The sequence below is a fragment of the Ambystoma mexicanum genome, chromosome 1p, assembly GCF_040938575.1.
Source record: "Ambystoma mexicanum isolate Mex_15411 chromosome 1p, UKY_AmexF1_1, whole genome shotgun sequence".
Classification (NCBI taxonomy): Eukaryota; Metazoa; Chordata; class Amphibia; order Caudata; family Ambystomatidae; genus Ambystoma; species Ambystoma mexicanum.
In genome coordinates, this window is record NC_090921.1 from 955,987,806 (window position 1) to 956,007,303 (window position 19,498).

Genomic DNA, 19,498 nt, shown 5'->3' on the forward strand with positions numbered 1-19,498 from the left:
GCTTTCTTCAGGACATATATTATGACATTGACTGATCATATTATATTAAATTAAAAAAGACAATATTCTTGTTCCTTGTCTTGGTCTCCATTTTCTGGTCTGGGGAGAGCGTCTCACCGTTTCTCTAACAGACATCTTTTTTTGTTTTCTTAAAGCCCTAAAAGGAAATACACATAAAGGGGCACCATCAGTTTCTATTTCTAATTGAATGTTAATTTGACATCCATATCATCGTAATGACAGGTAAGTGAATCCTTACCGGTCTTCATTCAGTTATTCGCACATTCTTCTTGTGCAGTCTGGACTTTCTAACTGCATGAACTGTAGTCTGCATACATCCTGTGAATCGGTGATCCAAGGTTAATCTACTTGCATTGGATCTCTAATACCCACTATGGTATTGCCTGCTACTGAAAGTTCTTACCGTTCTAGGAGAGTCAGCCTATTTCATGTGATTTTCTTGGTAGTCTTCTATATTATCTCGATTCTGGTTGTGCCGTTTCCGTCAATTGTATTCCAATGTATGTGAGGTCTTCCGTCTCTTTTGATTAGGCGTCCTACAATGAAGATAATATTGCAAGGCATTATTTGTTATTCACCTCACACTGCCATTTGCTACCCAATTTCCTAGTAATCTAAATTGTTTGTTATAATTCATAGGTAGGCCGGCGGTCAGAATTTTGTTCACCCCTTTACTTCTTAAAGAGATCATCCCACGTGTATCTCTGTTTCATTTCCCGCATCGTTTATATACCCGCATTTCATCTCTTACCTTCGGCGGTGTTGTTGAGTGTTCTCTTCTCTCTGGTTCACAGTTACTAGTGGCCATCTTGGATCGAGTGTTTTTGTATACTAGCGATCACGTGACCCAGATCATGGAAGTCACGTAATGCTTTTTGTTTTCTTTATAATTTTGCTTGGTGTACGGCAGCTATGGTTTTACGCTCACTATCCACAATATGTGTGGATCTAATTACTGTTCACTATTGATCTATATAGTCATGTTTTAATTATTTCTTTAAACCTGTAACTGGTACCATCCCAGATTTATGGGTAATATAGTTTCACTCAGCCACAGCTACAATCGTCTCTTTATTTAATGCGAAATCTATATAGCCCCAATCTTGTTTGTCACACGCTTCTATCACTCACTCCAAATCTTAAAGATTTGTGTGAGGTAGCCAGATAATGACTCTGTGATGATCAAACAGAGATCGGTGTCTGATCATGAATGCACTCATAGTGATGGGCTGTAATCTTACATTAATTGCATGGTCTATTGCCTCAGGTGCTCACGTGCGGGAGGTGCAACTGTACTTAACAATGCATGCCAGCAAGTAGTTTAAGCGTGCATGCTGTTCTCTCTGCTGATCAGTGGGTAGTTGCTGCAATTCCCTATGCTTAATGTGCATTTCAAAAGGCAACATGAGCACTGTGTGAGTTTTAAATGTACCTTTTGTGACTTGATGTTTTTGACAGAGGCCCTCGGCCTGTCATTTTCTCTAGATTAAAATCTACCTTTCAGGCTGTCTTTATTTAAATACAGATACTTCTTTGAAAACATAGAATGAGGTCTTCCCTATGAGCCCACTGTACCCTTATCAATGCATGTAAATTTAATAGGTTGGAGCTCAGGCAGAGATTTAAAAAAAAGCATATGACTGGAAAAACATTAATTTGAATTTCCGATCAGATGCATTTTACATCGGGTCATTAGCTGTAGCCTGCTAATTTCTCTGATGCTTTCTAAAGGCTGTAGAGATGCTCTTCTCTTACAGCTGTTATAAGATGTTTCCGATTGTCAAAACCACTCAAATAAATCTCCTTGAATGATTTTTCCTTTAGCATCGAGACTGCGGCCAAGGCTTTTCTACTCCACAGCTTGAGGCCCACAGGGTGGTAGATGCTCTTTTAACTGCAGCAGATGTCTCCCACTAGACCTTTTGTTTGTGATGGGGAGTTTCACCCAATGACCACCAAACATTATTGCCCTAGTCAAATAATTGTAGAACTGGGACTGATTGCTAGATTTCTTCTGAAGAATAACTTTCTCTTCAGACATTCAGTCTAACCCGCCATAAAAACAATTCCTTCATTTAGGTATAGAGTCTTCTTTTTTCTTTCAACTACTAGAAATGCATCACTAAACAAACTCCCTTCACTGTTGAATAGGGAATTCCCTCTTTCTACCTCCATGTTTAGCTCCACTTTGTGATGTACTCTTGGAAAACACCCGCTTACTTGCCTGTCCAAGAAGGAAAATCTAGTTATCCTTACTTGCTTTTTGCTTCCTAGCAAAACCAACACATTTTATAAATATAGTGCAAATTCAAATTGAGTTCCCAGATTTCCTGAAAATTTAAACTAGCAATGTTCAGACCTGCAAGCTGAATAAAAAACAATCCAGTTCTTTCAATCAAAGCAGACCTTCAAACACTTGCTGAAAGGACCAAAAGAGAAGGGAATGCAATGTCCAGATCTGCTTGACTGTACATTATCAGTCTGCAGAATGTGGCTAGAAGGCAAAGTGGTGGGAGGAGCATCATCCCCACTGACATGAGTAAGCAAGGGTACTTATGTAGCACCAGTTTAGGGGCCTTAACCATCTCTAGGCCCCTAAAATGCTTGAACAAAGTCGAGATTAGAGGGACCTACACTGTGATCCCCTAAAAGGACCAGGTGATCAGTTAACCAATTGCTTAAAAATTAGTAGATTTTGTGTCTAGGCAGGTTGATCATGCTTTTGAATACAAGCTTCATTGTACCTCCTGTTTCTTTATTTCCAGGATTTTGTTCATTCACCTTCTGAGCAAATTGCCCAATTTGTGAAGACCTCTAATGGCGCTGCAACAGTTAAAACTGTTGAAATGGGGTTAGGATCTTAAAACGTGTGCAACTTAATTTAGCATTTGCATTTTCTTTTTATTTATGAAGTGCTGTACAATACAAATAAAACAATACAGTAAATAAGATGAGAACAAAATTTGACAAGTTACATTTGAGATGAAAAGGAGATGAAATATGCATGGAGCATAGAAAGAGAAGATAAAGAATGAATGGAAAGTGGAAGAGTTGCTATATTTGTGTCCTCTAAGGGCGAATTAATGGAAACTGGACTGCACACAGGTGGTCTAGGCACAGGGATGAGAGAAAGATTGGGAATGAATAGAGCAAGGAGTGGGAATGCAAAGAGATCATTGAGGAAAGGTGAGGCAAGGCTGTGAAGACATTTAAATAGAAGAAAATGACGACGATGTTGCGACTCAAATGTAAACCAGGACAATAAATGGACAGCAGCAGAGATGGGAAGAGCGAGGGGGAAGAGATTGAAATATACAGACAGAATAGCGAAGAGGAGCAAGGCGGAAAACGGGGAGATTCCTAAGGAGGGAGAAGAAATAAAACCGGCGAGAGACCACCTCAAGCAGAAACAAGAAATTTGGCAGCAGATCTAGAAAAAACAGATCTGATTTTACAAATATTAAAGAGCTGATAGCGACAACTGAGAAATATTAGTGATGTGGGAAGAAAAGATTAGTGGAGTCAAAGATAACACTAAGATTGCATGCTGTATCAGAAAAAGGAAGGTGGATGGGTGGGAAAGAGTGAGGAGATGGGTAGGAAGGTGAAAGAACATGAAGGAAAGAGCATCATTTTTGATAGGGTTCAGATGTAAATGCATAGTGCATCCATCATTGAGTAGACCAGTAGAGCGAGAAGAATGAAGATTATCAGTAGAGTCAGAAAGACAAAAAAGCTCTGAGGGTCATCTGCATAAAAGTGGTAAGAGAACCCAGATTTAGCAATGACTGCAGAAAGAGAGGGAAGTAAGAGTAGCAGTCATAGGACTGAGCCCTGTGGAACCCTGAAATGTAGATGGAGTGGAAGTGCCATCCCAAGATAATGAAAAGAATGGTTAGATAAGTTAAAACAGTACCAGACAATCACATAGATGAAGGTGTGGGCTGTAAAGAAGGGTGATCAACAGTGTCAAATGCTGCAGAGAGATTAACTAGTACAAGAATAGAAGATTGAAGTGACTGGCAGAAAGTAAGGAATTGGTGACAAAAAGTGAAGCTCTGTCCGTAGAATGCATTGGGCGGAATACAGATTGAAAGGGGAAGCAAGGAATAAGTATGCAAAAAGTTGGAGATTTTCAGTTAGGTTTAAAGTGTTATTTTTATTTGTAATTTTCAAGTAATTAACATTAGTTACAAATAGTTTTTGTGTAATTAAATCTTTTGTTTCGTTGTAGAATTTTCAATCACATCCGACCGTTATGCTTTTTGCACTAATAGCACTGGAGAAGTTTGCACAGACAAGTAAGTATGTAGCAAGAAGTCATTACAATTTTGATGGCTACTTTCTGGAATTTCTCATGTATTGTTGAATTAGCTGTTGGGGGTAACAACTCTTTTGGTTTTCCTAGCTGAAATCACTTTCTATAGTATTTTTATTAATTAAACAGAAAGGCTCACCTCGAAAGCATTGAGCAGTTACATTTGAGCTGATCAGTAATTCAGTTGGCATTGGTGCATGTATGCCAGAAGGGTTTGAAGATACAGCTAGGTGTATAGATTTGTGAGCTGTGGGCCAGAGTTCCTGCCCTCGATCAATCTCTACATAATTATTCGCAAATCGTATGGCATGATATTTTACAGTCCATATGCCATACTACCAAATTCCTTCTATCCTGTGTGTGCGACCTGTTTCAGAGACTGCTTTAAGATGGTGAAGAAACAACATAGCTGAGAAGAGTTTCTTTGAGAATGAGGCAGTCTAAAACCTAGAAGTAAGATATGCCAAATCTGTATATAGTTCTATTTTGTGTGAGGATACAGCACAGAAAAACAGCCTGTCCCTCTTGGAGCATGTTCAATATAGGATGAAAGAATTCAAGAGACTATGTAAATAATACCACTACAGCATCTCTTGAAGTAGGGGGCTAAATTATCTGTGTTGTGTTCCCAGCCATCAACTTGGCCTTGCCTTTCCAGCTCCTATTTTCATACACCATACTTCATATACTTGTGTTTTCACTGTTGATCTAAGGATTGTAAAGCTTTGACTTTCAGTGGCCCGACGAGGTTACTCCTGGCACACATTGTAAAGCAATATCAGTTGTTTGGGTCAAAGTGACATTCAAAGGTTTTGTTTGCACAAAAATTACTGAACTGGAGAGCTGCTTCATATACTCTTCGTGCCCCTCTTTGAAGGTTTCTATGATGTTTTGAAGCTGGCACTTCCCCTGCACTATACAAAAACAAAGACCCCGTTCATACAGATTGTAGATCAATTTGGGGCATGTAATATCTGGGCTGCACAGCACGGGGGGGGGGGGGTGCTTTACTAAAAGTATTTTATAGTGTTTCTTAAGCCAGACCATACATTTGAATTTGCCACAAGCCATTGTTAAGTGACGATTAACTCTGGATTAGCATGTAATGTTATGCATCTACAGATCTAGCATCCACGCATTAGTGCATTGATCCGCTTTATTCTTTTGTTAGTTTGACATTTTACCAGTACTGGTCCTCTGGAGGAGCGCTCTTGTTGTCTTTGCAAAATACACATTGAGTAGCTCGTCATATACTTACCCATTGCTCAGCCTTGAGTGAAATATATGAGAAAGGCTATGCAGAATTTAATTTATACGATTCTGACCAGTTTTGGAGCATGATTTACAGTGCAGTCACTAGTGGTCACATCTGCCACTTACCACATATGGTTGGGGGCCAAAGCTATGTTAGATTCTATACCCGCATACATCTAAAGTGAATGATGATATGTTATGTTTGGGCCTCCTTAAATCATTGGGCTTCACTGAAGCAAATCTTATAGTGTTATGCTTTTACTATTTTAAAGTTTTACTCTGATGCTTATTTTTTTTATGCCACTGTGATGAATGTTATATTGTTTCTTAACCTTGGAATGAAATTAATGTTGTGATGTTTTATTAACTTATTTTTCTGTAATAGTGTAAAAGGCTGTATATATACAACCATATGCACTTAAATAAATAATTGAAAACTGCACATATCTTTTATGCCAAGTTGGTAGCTTACAAATTAACATTTTGCACCTTGTCAAACGATGTAATTTAGTCATTTTCCTTAATACGATTCAATGCAATAACCTAACATGCAAATCCAAAGAAGCTTGATTGTTGAATGTTGCTGAATCCCTTTAACCCTTTTATTGTTCATGGCGTGTATGTTTGTCCTGAATTCCCTTAAAGAAGCATTTGATGTGGTGAGCATCTATGAGGCCATGCTCACACCAGGAGGCACAAATTCAAGCTGCAGGCTGAAAAGTTACTCACCACCTCAATTCTATACATACACACAGCACCTAATTTCTTACTTGCCAAGTTAAATCTCACTAGCCAATGGCTAGTGGCGAGTGCACATTTTGCGCCCTGCACGCAGGGTGATTCAAGGTCCTCCCACCCATGCAAGAATGTTTTTGAGCAGTGTGCCAGACGAGTAGTGGTGAAAAACTGTTAGCAGAAATGAAGTCTTATGCCTGCTGACTCACTTCTCATCGAAAATATCAGAATGTATAACAATGTCTGTATTGTAAGGAAGGCATGGTATCAAAGTAAAACAGCCACAAGTGATCGCAGTTCAAGGGTGTTTATTAAACTGTAAAATGGGTGTGATAAACACCTAATCTAAACCTACATCTAAGATGAGAGCAAGCTACGACCATCTAATAATAATACAGTCCTAGTAGAGTCTAGTCAAATAAAAAGGGCATATAATAAAACAAAACTAATGCCAATCCTTACCGCTATGCTACACAATTAGTGTTGAATAATGTTCACAAGAAAAGGAAGATGTTTTCACAAAATAAAAAAGGATGTTATGGGTCTCCCTTGCCCATGTTTTATTAGGACGGGACAAGGCGGGCTCCTGAGCACAGCACACTCCTGGGCTTCTCTGGCACCAGTTTACAGTTCCCTTTCTCTATATCGGGGCCTACTGTGTCCAAGTCTCTTCTCATGCAAATACTCTTGCTTCAGAGGGCCTGAAATGCCAAAAACAACAAACCAAAAGTTCCTTCTATTACCCTTCACTTTTGGATCCCCCTCAGCCGGGCTCCGATCCTTCTCTGTAGTCGGCCTCCCTCAAACATGCTCAGACCAACCATTCACTGTGGATGTCCCTCAGTCTGGTTCATATTTGTAGTCACAATGTAGTTCACTTAGCTTCTTCACTGAGTGGGATTCACTTCCCTTTGCTTTTCTCTTGACGTCCCTCTGTCGGGTTCACTACCGCCTTTTAATCAGTCTCCTCATTTGTAATATTCAAAAGTCTTTTGAGGTCCCCCTCATCCAGGCTCAGACCTTCCAAAGCACTTGCCAATTTTAAACCAGATACTTCCGAAGGGTGATCATGTCTTGCCGGGTACCTCAGTTCGCACAGCGTTCCCCTCAGCCGGGCTCAAACACCTGTTTAACAATTCCCTCATTCGGGTTCACAATTTCACCATCGTTCAAACTTCCACAACCTGTCAAGGACTTTGGATTGTACAAGGGGTTTGGCTTGACCCTTGTATGACAACCTTGACACCTCACGCCGGCCTTCCCTATGGCCTCTTGGTACTTGTACTTTTAATACGTTTGTAATTCCACATTCTCTTTTTCAGGAGAGGGGTACCAGCTACAGACCTTCGATTGAGCGCCCACGTGGCACCGGACCACTCTATCTCTAGCACCAAGTTTGTTCACAAAAAGACTATTAATCGTCTTAATTTTGCCACTGCAACCTTGAGCCTAACACAGTCTGGTTCCCTATCGGGTTCTTCTGACTCACCAGCTGTGCTGAACTCATTGGCGTTTCTTTTGCCGCTGGAGTCAAGGACGGTACCACGATGGCAACCGTGTCTTCCCGGCCATCAGTGCGGGAGGGTTCCACGTACCACTGACATCCGTCGCACCATTCGCCAGCTGCGATTCCAGTCTTCAGTTTCCATTGTCGCAGGCTTTGCGGCTCTGGGTTGAAAAGGGAAAGGGCAACTCCCTCCTTGACGTCCTTTCGGCTCTCGCCGCCTTTCTCCTCCGTTTGAACTGCCGTCCTGGAATAGCTGCTTACTAATGCGTTCGGCCTTGCTCAGTGTGCTCTCGTGCTCTGCATTTTATCCCTATGGGGAAGGGACAGGGCAGTCGGGTGTGTGTAGTTGTCGGCAATTGGCGGACTCTGCCTGACCCTTGTGTTAGGACATGTCTAGTAAATGGCTCTGGTCTTAGTCCGTTGTCTCTCACAGTGTGAGATATCCTACTTGGCAGCATAGGGAAAAATTGTCATAAGCAAGGGGATATCACGTCTCACCCTTCGGTGTCCCACTTCCACTCCCTGAAGGCCCCTCATCCAGGTGATCCTCCTGCACTAGTCCATCCCCTGGCCACCTAGATGACAGATCCTCGGGACTATTGAGTGAGACACCTTCAGGTGTCTCACAGTATCTAGATGCCCTTTCGTCTGACATAGTGTAAATTTCCAAGTCACAACCATTACATCTTGCTATTTCACTACCCTTGCAAAACCTGTTGCTAGATAAGACGAGTGATTCTTTGCTCACTCAAGGTATAAACCCAAAGATTATCCTGCAAACCCAAAGATTATCCTGCAAGCATAACAGCTTAACTGCTGAGCTTTAATCAAGTCTATGCAAAAGGGATGAGCATAATCGTCCTTAGCAGTTAAGGGGTTAAAGCATGCACCATATTTAGTTTGTTCTTGTCCAAATCACATTACATCGGTTACCGATTAATTGCCAACAGAGTTGACGCACTTGGGGAATAAAGTTTAAACAGAACTTTTTTTTGCGCTTGGTTTGATGGTCTCGAATGGTTTTTGCAAAATATTGTGGCGTCTTTACATTTCTGGACTCTATGCTGATGCAGCACCTTCAGTTTTTAGACTTTATAACCCCTACGACCACTCAATGGTATTCTTGTCAGTCTGAGAGTTTTTCTTTGTATGTCAGTTTATTATAAATTCAGTGCTTGGCTGTTTGTTTTGGTTACTTAAGAAACAAAAACACAGTATTGTTTCACAGCGGGAGTATCTTATTGACTCTTGTACTGCCAGTTCCTCACAATAAGTTCTGGGGCATGCACATCGGTTTCCCAACATCAAGCATTATCTCAAAATTCTTGATCCATTCTGATCCATCTGGCTCAGTTTCAAAGCAGCATACAGTGTTATGTCAAGATCACCTCTCCTATCTCAAGTCAGGATGGCCTCAAGCATTAAAGGAGAACACTGATTCTAAGAGGATGTGCAAAGGGGGGTTGTTTATTATTGGGGCTAAAATAATGAAAAAGGTGGATAAAATGTAACTGAAAGTTCTCTCCCAGCTTATTGAGATGACCCCCCCCCTCCTAGAGCCAGTGTCCACTTTTAACAGGGTTCTCATTTGGCTTTGTTTGTGGAGGTCCCTAGTTCCCTATAAAGTCCTTCCCTAACACTGTGTACAAGTGGTGGAGCAAAGTTTCTGGGATTGCAGTGTGTGGATGCTTGGTTGACTGGCACAACACTATGGTCCCTTCAATGTACTCATTGCGCTAGAGCCTCAGCTGGTCCTGCCCTCCATATCGCCATCGAACACTCGTGTACCTCCTCCCACCATGGCCCTTCAGAACAGGAACTCCCACATTACCAAGTACTTCTCCTTCGAGGGGATTGGGTCCTCCGACTTATTCCATATCTATGACATGTAATCACCACAGCTGTGCTGCTTCGGAAACTTTTTCCTGCGTCGATGACGTCGATGCGCCGTCGTCGAGGACCTCCTCCGTCGTCAGCCGATGTGATAAGTAGGACGCACGACGCCCGTAGCCTCAGTTCCGTTTTTTCCGCGAACGTGTTGCTTCGTGAATCTCGGTTAACGCCTCGACTCTTTGGAGTTCTGTTCTTCTCGGTTCTTCGAACCTGTTCGTTTTGTGAAAATCCTGCGTGTGAAGATGTCTTCTACTTCGTCTTCGATCCCGCGTCCGGGTTTCAAGAAGTGCAGGGAGTGTGGGTCCAAGATGTTGGTGACGGACTCGCACGACGCCTGCCTCTGGTGCCTCGGGGAGGCCCACGACACAGATGACTGTATCGACTGCCAGTCGCTCACGTCCAAAGCCTTACGCGAACGTAAGAAGAAGTTGTCGGTAGGTCGGGTGTCCAAGCCCCGGAAGTCGAAGTCTGCGGGGCTTTCGACAGATGATTCGAGGGCTGACTCTCCGCGTCATCGTCGGAAGTCTCGTGGGTCTCCTTCTAGGAGTCGGTCTCGCCACTCAGCCTCTTCGAGGCATTCTCGGAAGCGCCGACATCGGTCGTCTTCCAGGTCCTCTTCGGAGGACTCTGCCCGGCACGTCGCTTACCCCACCAGCCGTGCGACGCCGGAGGAATGGGCTTCCTTCGGGAAGAAAATGCTGGCGATTCTTGAGTCGCAGGGTACTAAGCCGTCCGCGCCCCCGAGTGGGGTCGGTCGTGAGAGGTCGAGAGACACCGCTCGCAAGAGTGGTCGGCACGAGTCACGGGAGAGGTCCCGTTCGGACAAGGAGACTCGTTCTCGACGTAACCGTTCCAGGTCCCGGTCCTCGACGCGTTCGAGACCGTGTGCACCTGTGAGGTCTTGGAGGAAGACATCGACGTCTGAGGCGTCGAGGGCGTCGACAGGCTTTCTCGAGGCTCCGGCTCCGAGGAAGTCGTCGAAGCCGTCGACGCTCAGGTCGTCAAGGACACGCTCGGGGCTCCGGCTTCGAGGGCTGTGTCGACGCCACCGATGCTGGCGGCGCTGCATCTGACGTCAACGCCGATTTCCTCGACGCCGATCCTCTCGGCGCCGATGCCTGTTCTCTCGAAGTTGGCACCGATTCGCTCGACGCCATCGACGCCTTTCGTGTCGGAGTTACCCCTTGGCATGGGGGAACTCCCTAGGAAGGCTCTGGTTAAGAGCAAGCACTCTCAGGTGCCTTCTTTTCGCCACCTGGAATATATTTCAGAGGCGGATGAGGATTCTGATGGCCTGGTTCCTAGTCAGGTTCCAGATGAAATTGTCTCGGGCCATAGTCAGTTTGACGATTTGAGGCAGTCACTGCATGATGCCAGTGGACTGGACACCTCTCCGGAGGTGAAGTTTTGTAGGCCTGAGCCTGGCTCTCATGCCGATTCCTTGTACCGGCGCCTTATGGCTAGGGTTTCTGAGTACTTGGGATGGTCTGCTACCCCAGGGGAGTTTGTGCAGGATGATCTGACGGACATCCTTGATGTTGGTCCCCCAACTGACCCGGTACTGCCGTTCCATATGGCTTTACAGAGAAGGGTGGCGGCGGCTTGGACTGCTCCGGAGAGTCTCCCGGCGGTGGGCAGATCCTTGTCGCGAAAATACCATCCCTCCTGATAGGGACGACAAACGTTTTGATGGCTGGGAGAAGAAAGTGTTTTCTTCTGGTGGTATGGCGCTTCAGGTGGCCAACTCCATTTGTGCCTTGTCTCGTTTCACACACACTCTGTGGAACTGTGTTGCGTTAGCGGCTGAACATATTCCCGAAGGGGACGAACGCGATGGTTTCCTTGCTATGGTCCAGGATGGTAAGGATGCCATGTGTGAGTCCGTTCAGTCAGGTTTGGACTTAGCTGAATGCGTCAGTAGGTCCATGGCGGCGAGCACCGTGATACGCAGGTTTGCGTGGTTGCGGAAGTCGGGGTTTGCTCCTGATGTGCAGTCCCGGCTCCTCAACATGCCCTTTGACGGTGAACACCTTTTTTGGCAGCAAGGCTGACGAGAGCCTTGAGAGGTTGCAGACCTCAAAAGCTGCAGCGAAGTCGTTGGGCGCTGCAGTTTGCCAACCTCCGCCTTTTCGTCCTAGGGGACAGCAGTGGAGGGGTGGTTCCTTTCGCTATTACTCGTCCTTCAGTAAAGCGAGAGGAGCTGGCAGTCAAAGAGGCCAACGCAGGGGTACCAGAGGTGGACGACAGGGTACCCGTGGTGCCAAGGCCGCTCGGGCAGTTGCCTCTTTGCCCTCAGGTAACGCCGCAGCCGCTCCCACTCAGTCATGAGGCCATGTCCCATGGTTCGCCGGTTGGGGGAAGGCTGGCGCAGCATCTTGTAGAGTGGCAAGCCATTACTTCAGATGTGTGGGTTCTGGAGATCATAAGCCATGGCTACTGTCTTCCCTTTCGGCACAGGCCTCGCGACAATCCACCGGGGAACCTCTCTTTGCAGAGTCCGGATCCGCTCCTTGCGCAGGATATTCAAGCCCTGCTGGAGAAAGGCGCCATAGAACTGGTGCCTGTAGCGGTGTAGCGGAGAGGAACAATCAATGGTATTTTTTTATTTCGAAGAAAGACGGGGGATTGAGACCCATCATGGACTTGCGCGGTTTGAACAAACTCCTCAGGAAGGACAAGTTCAAGATGGTTACTCTCTCTCAAGTCCTCCAGGCCCTTCAGCTTCAGGACTGGTTGGTGTCACTCGACCTCAAGGATGCTTACTTCCATGTGCCGATCCATCCCAAGCACAAGAAGTACCTGAGGTTCGCGGTTGGTGACTCGCACTTTCAGTTTCGGGTCCTGCCGTTCGGATTGATCTCCGCCCTGAGGGTTTTCATCAAGCTCATGGTGGTGGTGGCAGCGCATCTCAGGCAAGGGGGGATTCACGTCTACCCCTACCTGGACGATTGGTTGATCAGGGGAGCTCTCCCGAGCAAGTCCTGGATCATCTGTCCGTCACCTGCCACTCCCTTCACAGGCTGGGCTTCTCCCTCATTTTAAAGAAGTCCCATTTGACGCCAACACAGCGGCTCCAGTACATCGGAGCAGTGCTCGACACTTCCCTGGGGCAGTATTTTCCTCCCCAGGTGAGGGCTCTTCACATTCAGCAGATGGTGCACAAGTTTCAGTATGCCCAGACGCTCCCAGCGTTCGAGTTCTTGAGGTTGCTCGGCCTCATGGCATCCTGCATTCTTCTGGTGCCAGAGGCTCGCCTGCGGATGAGATCTTTGCAGTGGGCACTCAAGACGCAATGGTCGCAGTCCTCCGGCAGGATGTTGGACCCGGTTCAGGTGCCGCCCTCGGTCGCCCAGGACCTTCTGTGGTGGGCCGTCGAAGGCAACTTGATGAAGGGGGCTCCATTTTGGCTTCCCTGGCCGGAGGTGACGATCGTGACGGATGCATCCCTCACGGGATGGGGAGCTCATGCCAACGGGCTGACAGTCAGCGGTCGTTGGTCTCCGTCGGAGTCCAGACTCCATATCAATCTGTTGGAGCTGAGGGCCGTCAGGCTAGCCCTGAAGGCTTTTCTGCCGACTGTGCGAGGGAAGAGTGTCCTGATCCTGACGGACAACACAGTGGCCATGCACTACTTCAACAAAAGGGGGGGGGGGGGCAGGGTCACTTCCTCTGTGCAGGGAGGCGATGCAGCTCGAGTTCTGGGCCATCCAGCAGGAAGTTTCGATCTCGGCAGTTCATCTGGCCGGAGATGAAAACGTGACGGCGGACGCTCTGAGCAGGCAGAGCGCGATCTCTCACGAGTGGGAGTTGGCTCAGGAGATTCTCCTGGAGATCTTCGCCCTTTCGGGGACCCCTCAAGTGGATCTCTTCGCCTCCATGTCAACCGGAAGTGCGAAAGGTTTTGCTTGCTGGAATTTCCTCCAAAAGGAGCCTTAGGAGACGCGTTTGTGGTGGAGTGGTCATTCCCGCTGCTGTACGCGTTTCCTCCAGTCCCCGTCATCCCGCAAGTGCTGCAGAGGTTACGGAAGTTCAGTTCCCGGTTGATCCTCATTGCTCCGGCGTGGGCTCGGAGGACGTGGTACCCGGACCTTCTCGACTTGTCCATCTGCCCTCCACGTCGTCTTCCCTACCGAGATGATCTGCTCTCACGGGAGGGGGGTCAGGTTCTCTATCCAGAGGTCAGATCCCTCAACCTTCACGCTTGGTTTCTGAAAGGTTGAGGTATAAGGATTGGGACCTCCCTGAAGACGTGATGGAGGTGTTGCTTTCGGCCCGAAGGCCAGCAACAAAGTCTCTGTACTGTTGCCGTTGGCATAAGTTTTGCGACTGGTGCAGAGTTCAGAATGTGGATCCTTTTGCATGTGACATCCCCATGGTTCTGTCCTTTTTACTTTCTTTGGCCCGCAGGGGCTTGCAAGTGGGTACCGTTAAAGGTTACCTGGCGGCGCTGTCCATCTTTAAGCGCTCGTCTGAAGAGTGTTCTTACTTTAAAATCCCTTTAATTTCACAGTTTCTGAAAGGGCTCATTAATGTGTTCCCTCCGCCACCTTTCCTGGTGCCCGGTTGGGATTTAAACCTTGTTCTTAAGTTTCTTATGGGTGCTCCGTTTGAGCCTTTACATTCTTGCCCTTTGAGGCTGTTAACTCTGAAAACTTTGTTTTTAGTTGCGGTTGCTTCCGCTCGCAGAGTGAGTGAGTTACAGGCACTTTCAGTTAAGCCACCCTTCACTGTATTTTCACTGTATTAGCCATCTCGGAGTGTTACCGCTTGGCGGGTAAGGACCCACCGGCTGGCTTGCGGGCCCATTCTACCAGGGGTATGGCTGCATCTACTGCCCTGCAGAGGGGTGTTCCTATTCGCAACATCTGTGATGCAGCCACCTGGGCTTCAGTACATACATTTGTACGTCACTATTCCCTCGATTCCATCCGAGGACAGGATCTGGCCTTTGGCAAGGTGGTCCTTTGCTCTGCTATTTGATTGGCTATTCTAAATTTTGATTCTAAATTCTTTGCCTCCTCCTTGCTCTGGTACTGCTTTGGGAGTCTGTCATAGATATGGAATACGTCGGAGGACCCAATCCCCTTGAAGAACAAGTTACTTTCTTACCTGGTAACGTTCTTTCGATGGGATGGTCCGACGACGTATTCCATATTGCTCCTGCCCTGCCTTCCCCGCTGCAGAATTTCTTTTGCGATTGCAGCTTACGTTCCACAAGGCTTTTTGTCTGACTGGCAGTTGACTAATGTCACACGTTCTGGGGGAAAAAACTACACCTGAGGCTACAGGCGTCGTGCGTCCTACTTATCACATTGGATGACGTCGGAGGAGGTCCTCGACGACGGCGCATCGACGTCATCGACGCAGGACGCAGACGCCGAAAAAAGTTTCCAAAGCAGCACAGCTGTGGTGATTACATGTCATAGATATGGAATACGTCGTCGGACCATCCCATCGAAAGAACGTTACCAGGTAAGAAAGTAACTTGTTCTTCTGGGTTTGCTCTTTTTTAATCCTTTTTGCCTCCTCTGATTCTTTCAGAAAACTTCTTGTGCTCCCCACAAATCAGTTCCTCTAACTCCCTGATGTGTCATGCTTTCTTTCTGCGGTTCTCCAACCTCCTCGTCAATCTTCCCACATCCCTTTGAAATTCTCCAACTTTCCGATTCCAAGAAGGTCTTGACACCCTTTATCCTGCCAACCACCCTCTAACAATTCTTCTCCAGCATGGGCTCTGCCATGGATTCACATGCTCATGAATATTCCCCGTCAGGCTGGGAATCCTCAGTAAAGAAAAAAATAATCAGTTTAGTTTCTGAACTGTCTTTCTACTAGTATCCAATCACTGGTCTCTGGGTCATACTGCCCCCAGCCAATGACTGCCCTCTACCTGTCTCTGTCAGCAATCTTCAGATTTTTACCGCACGTTCAAGTGTTGGGAGTCCTCGTGCTGTAGCTCTCGAGCTTTTACTGCGTATTGCATTTTTTCGAAGTGTTTACTCTTATTTTTTCAGTTAGTTCGAGCCTCAAGCTCCACCGATTCTTCCTCCGATTAACGGGGACCCGTTTCGGAATTTTCTACGCCCCTCAAAGGCGAATTTTCATCGAGTTTTCACTTCTTGGAGGATTCCGGAAGATCTTTGAGGCCTACCCTGTGCGGTCATGGCCCAGGACAAAGGAGACACGACAACTGTTGGATCCAAGCGGTTTAGGATCTGCCCTGGATGTGCATTACAGAATGTCTTCAAGGCAGATGAGCACTCCCTGTGCCTCTACTGCCTTCACGATGACAAATCGCACGTGGAAAAGGACTGTGCATTCTGTAAGAACATGTCCGTCCGGACAATGAAGGACCGTTGTGTTCGGCTCACTAACTGGCTGGCAGCAACGGGGGCCGAACAAAAGGCTAAGCACTGCGAGTCCGCGGGCACCGGGAGCACCATTGGTTCGGGCTCCTCGGCTGCCAGGCAGGGCGCAATGTCACTGACGAGTTCATGCACGAGCCAACGCTCTGGCTTGGTGAAACGGAAGTCTGAGAACCCGGGTAAGCTTTAGGAGACAGCCAAGGGGGGTGAGGCGGTGACAGCCCCCCCCCTAAGGTGAAGGCCCCAGACAGGCCCAAGGTCGTCAAGGCCCAGATTCACCCGGCGAAGGCCTCGATTGAAGGAGTCGTGGCGGCCCTGGCGAAGTGGAGACGACCTCTGGGCCTAGAGTTTCCCTACCACCCAGGAAGAGGGGTTTCGCTTCCAGCCTATCGAGAAGACCCCCGGGATAAGAAAGAAGGGGGGCACGGTAGCCCTAACGGACACAGATACCACCTCTGAAGATGAGCTGGCTGGCGTCAAAAAGATCCTGGACAAGAAGTTCGAGGAAGCCAGGGGTCTACGGGAGGAATCCCAACGAGGCGGACGTAGAGAGCGACAGTGGGGCTGCCGAAGAACCGTGGACCGTGGAGGAAACGAGGACCCTGCGCCCCAGCCTTCGCTCCCGTCGCAACCGATGCCACAAGACAATACAGGAGCAATCTTGATAGCTTTGCAGGACCGGTGTACGGAGATAAGGACAAGGTTGCCCTTACCACCAGCGGATGATCCAGCAGTGCCTGGACCGTCGGGGAGCACACCGAACATGCAGAGGCGTGTCCATCCTCCACCTCCCTTCCAGCCTTCACCCCCTCATCCCCTCCTCCGAGGGACGGGACGTGGACGGAGACGACAGGGACGGACGACGACGGTGGTGACAAAGGGACAGATCTCCCATCACCCCCTGCCCGGGCCTCCCCGACTGACAAAATTAGCTCCTTTCATGCCATGGTCGCCATGGCATCGGAGCTTTTCCAGCTATGCCCCGAAGGGCAGAAGAAGGAAGGGTTCCTCTACCAACGATGGGAGGCCAAGATGAAGACCGTCCTCCCAGTGCCCTTACTGGACGTCATCTGGGGCGAAGGACTGCCCCTTCTGAAGAACCCGTCCACGGCCCCTGTGAAGAGGGACCAGTACGAGAAGTAGTACCGGGTCCTGGACTCCGCTTCTATGTGCCTCAGGGCACAGTCGTCCCCGGATTCGGTGGTCTCTGCGGCGGCCAAGAAGAAATCGGCAGGGGCGACGGCATCAACTTCCACTTCCCCGCCAGACGTCGAGGGGAAGAAGCTGGATTCCATGGGACGACGGGTCATCTCGTCGGCAGCGACGACCATCGAGGCGGCCAACGCCCTTGCGATCGTGGCGCGCTACGACAGGGAGCTGTGGTTCAAGATCGCTCCCATCCTGGACTTACTCCCAGATGACAAGAGGGCAGAAGCCCTTGAAATCCTGCAGGAAGGTGAGGTGGCGTCAGACCACGCCATCACGGTGGCCACGGACATCGCCGACACCGGCTATCGCCAGATGGGCAGCAGTGTTTGCCTTCGCCGGCACGGTTGGCTCAGGGCCACTGATTTCCAGAAACAGCCATTCTACCTTGCCCAGGATGGCTTTCGTCCTCTCCTCCGATGGTGAGGCCAACCGTGCCACTGTGTCGAGTCTGGCTCCCAGGAACAGGGTGTCCTCCGACGGTACCAAGTGGGACTTTGAGAAGTTGATTGAGAATTCCAGTTCCATGAGCAGGCGGACGGTCTTCGCTGTGTGAACGACGGCGAGTTCTCTTGACTTTGCTCGGGTGAGCCAATCGTCCAAATAGGGGTATACGTGGATCCCCTGCAGACGCAGACGCACCGCCACTGGTGCCAGGCACTTGGTGAAAGGGCAGAACCTTGATCTGGTAGTGCCGCCCCTGAACCACGAACCTGTAACTGTTGTTCTCCAGCATGGATTCACATGCAAACCCTCCTTCCAACCCCTCTGCGGCTCTGCTCTTGGTCCTACTGCCACTTTACGTGCTACCAAATCTGAAGATGGCTGCCAGAGGAGGGGCTTAGGTAGAGGGCAGTCATTGGCTGGGGGCGGTATGACCCAGAGACCAGTGATTGGTTACTAGTAGAAAGACAGTTCAAAAACAAAACTGATTTTTTTTTCTTTACCGAGGATTCCCAGCCTGACGACGGGGAACATTCATAAGCATGTGAATCCATGCCAGACCCATGCTGGAGAACAACAGTTACAGGTAAGTAACTTGTTCCTTCCATAATTTCTCCAACCTCCACATTAACATCTCCAACTTCCTCCAACAGCTCCCCCATCTCCTTAAGCTCCACACGCTCCTGATACCTTTCCCTCCTCCTTAATTCTCCCAACCTCCCATGTTAATTCTCCCCTACAGTCTTCCTCTCCAGATGGCAATCTTTTCTCCAATCCTTCTTACTCCCACCACCGTTTGCCTTCAGGCCCTGCTCCACTTTTCTCTCTTGACCTCCTTCAACATCATTGATGTTAACACTGCTCCTCCTGCAGTACTTTCTACCAAACCTTTTTTTCAAATGGATTGTGTCTTCCTATGTATTCCTCAACTTTAAATGTCTTCCCTTCCAGCGTCGGCTGCTTTGGAATTTGTTTTTTTCAGCAGTATGCACTCTGTTGTCGTGGTCGACTGGATGTCCCTCGAGGGCCTCCATGTCAGGGTTGATGTCATCGAAGGTATAAATGGTATGCACAGTGCCCAATACTTCAGTTCAGTTTATCTAGAAAAGCTTACACTTCGTGTACACAGCACGTTTTTGGTTTCTCATGAAACTGCAACATAGCTTGGAGAATGGCCTCTTCATCTGCTCCTTCCTCTCCGAAGGCCAGGTTCAAGAAGTGCATCGACTGTGTTGCCAAGATGTCGATAACTGATCAACATTGGGTCTGTTTAGGGCGCTAGAGAGCCATCCAAGATGGCCGCCTCCTAGAGAGCTCCGTGTGGCTCTCCATTAATCCTGCGACATCCTCGCCTCTGCGGCATCCAATTCACCCAAATCTGCTACCAGGTGCGCTAGGAAGGCGCCTCTGATCACCCCGAGACCTTTTTCCTCCCCAACGGCGAAGCACCGGCCGAGATCCTGCTCGAGCGCCAAGGCCCGCGGACCACACCAGCAACAGGCCAAGAGGGGAGGAGCAACCCGGGCCCGAAAGCGCTGAAGTAGCGGCGAGCCACCCGGCGCCCAGAACTGGCAGCGACCCGCTGGGTCAGAGACCGAGGGCACACCAGAGAACGGGTTGACGTGCGCACGACAGCGCCCAGAGACACACGGTCTCCGTCCCCGCAGCGACCAGGCAGAAAATCCAGCGGAGATCGCCAGACACGAAGGTAGGATCCCCATCCAGCGCGAAAGGTCGGCTTTCCCGACCCACCAG

The 19,498-nt window shown here is 48.2% G+C and overlaps 1 protein-coding gene across 1 annotated transcript in view; it reads left to right on the plus strand.

Annotated features, from left to right (window-relative positions):
* RSPRY1 (ring finger and SPRY domain containing 1) overlaps nucleotides 1-19,498 on the plus strand; it is a 1,045,708-nt gene that overhangs the window by 370,552 nt on the left and 655,658 nt on the right. Inside the window, exon 7 of the mRNA XM_069653445.1 lies at nucleotides 4,256-4,322. Within this exon, the coding sequence (XP_069509546.1) occupies nucleotides 4,256-4,322 (67 nt within the window). The remainder of the gene's footprint in view (nucleotides 1-4,255; nucleotides 4,323-19,498) is intronic.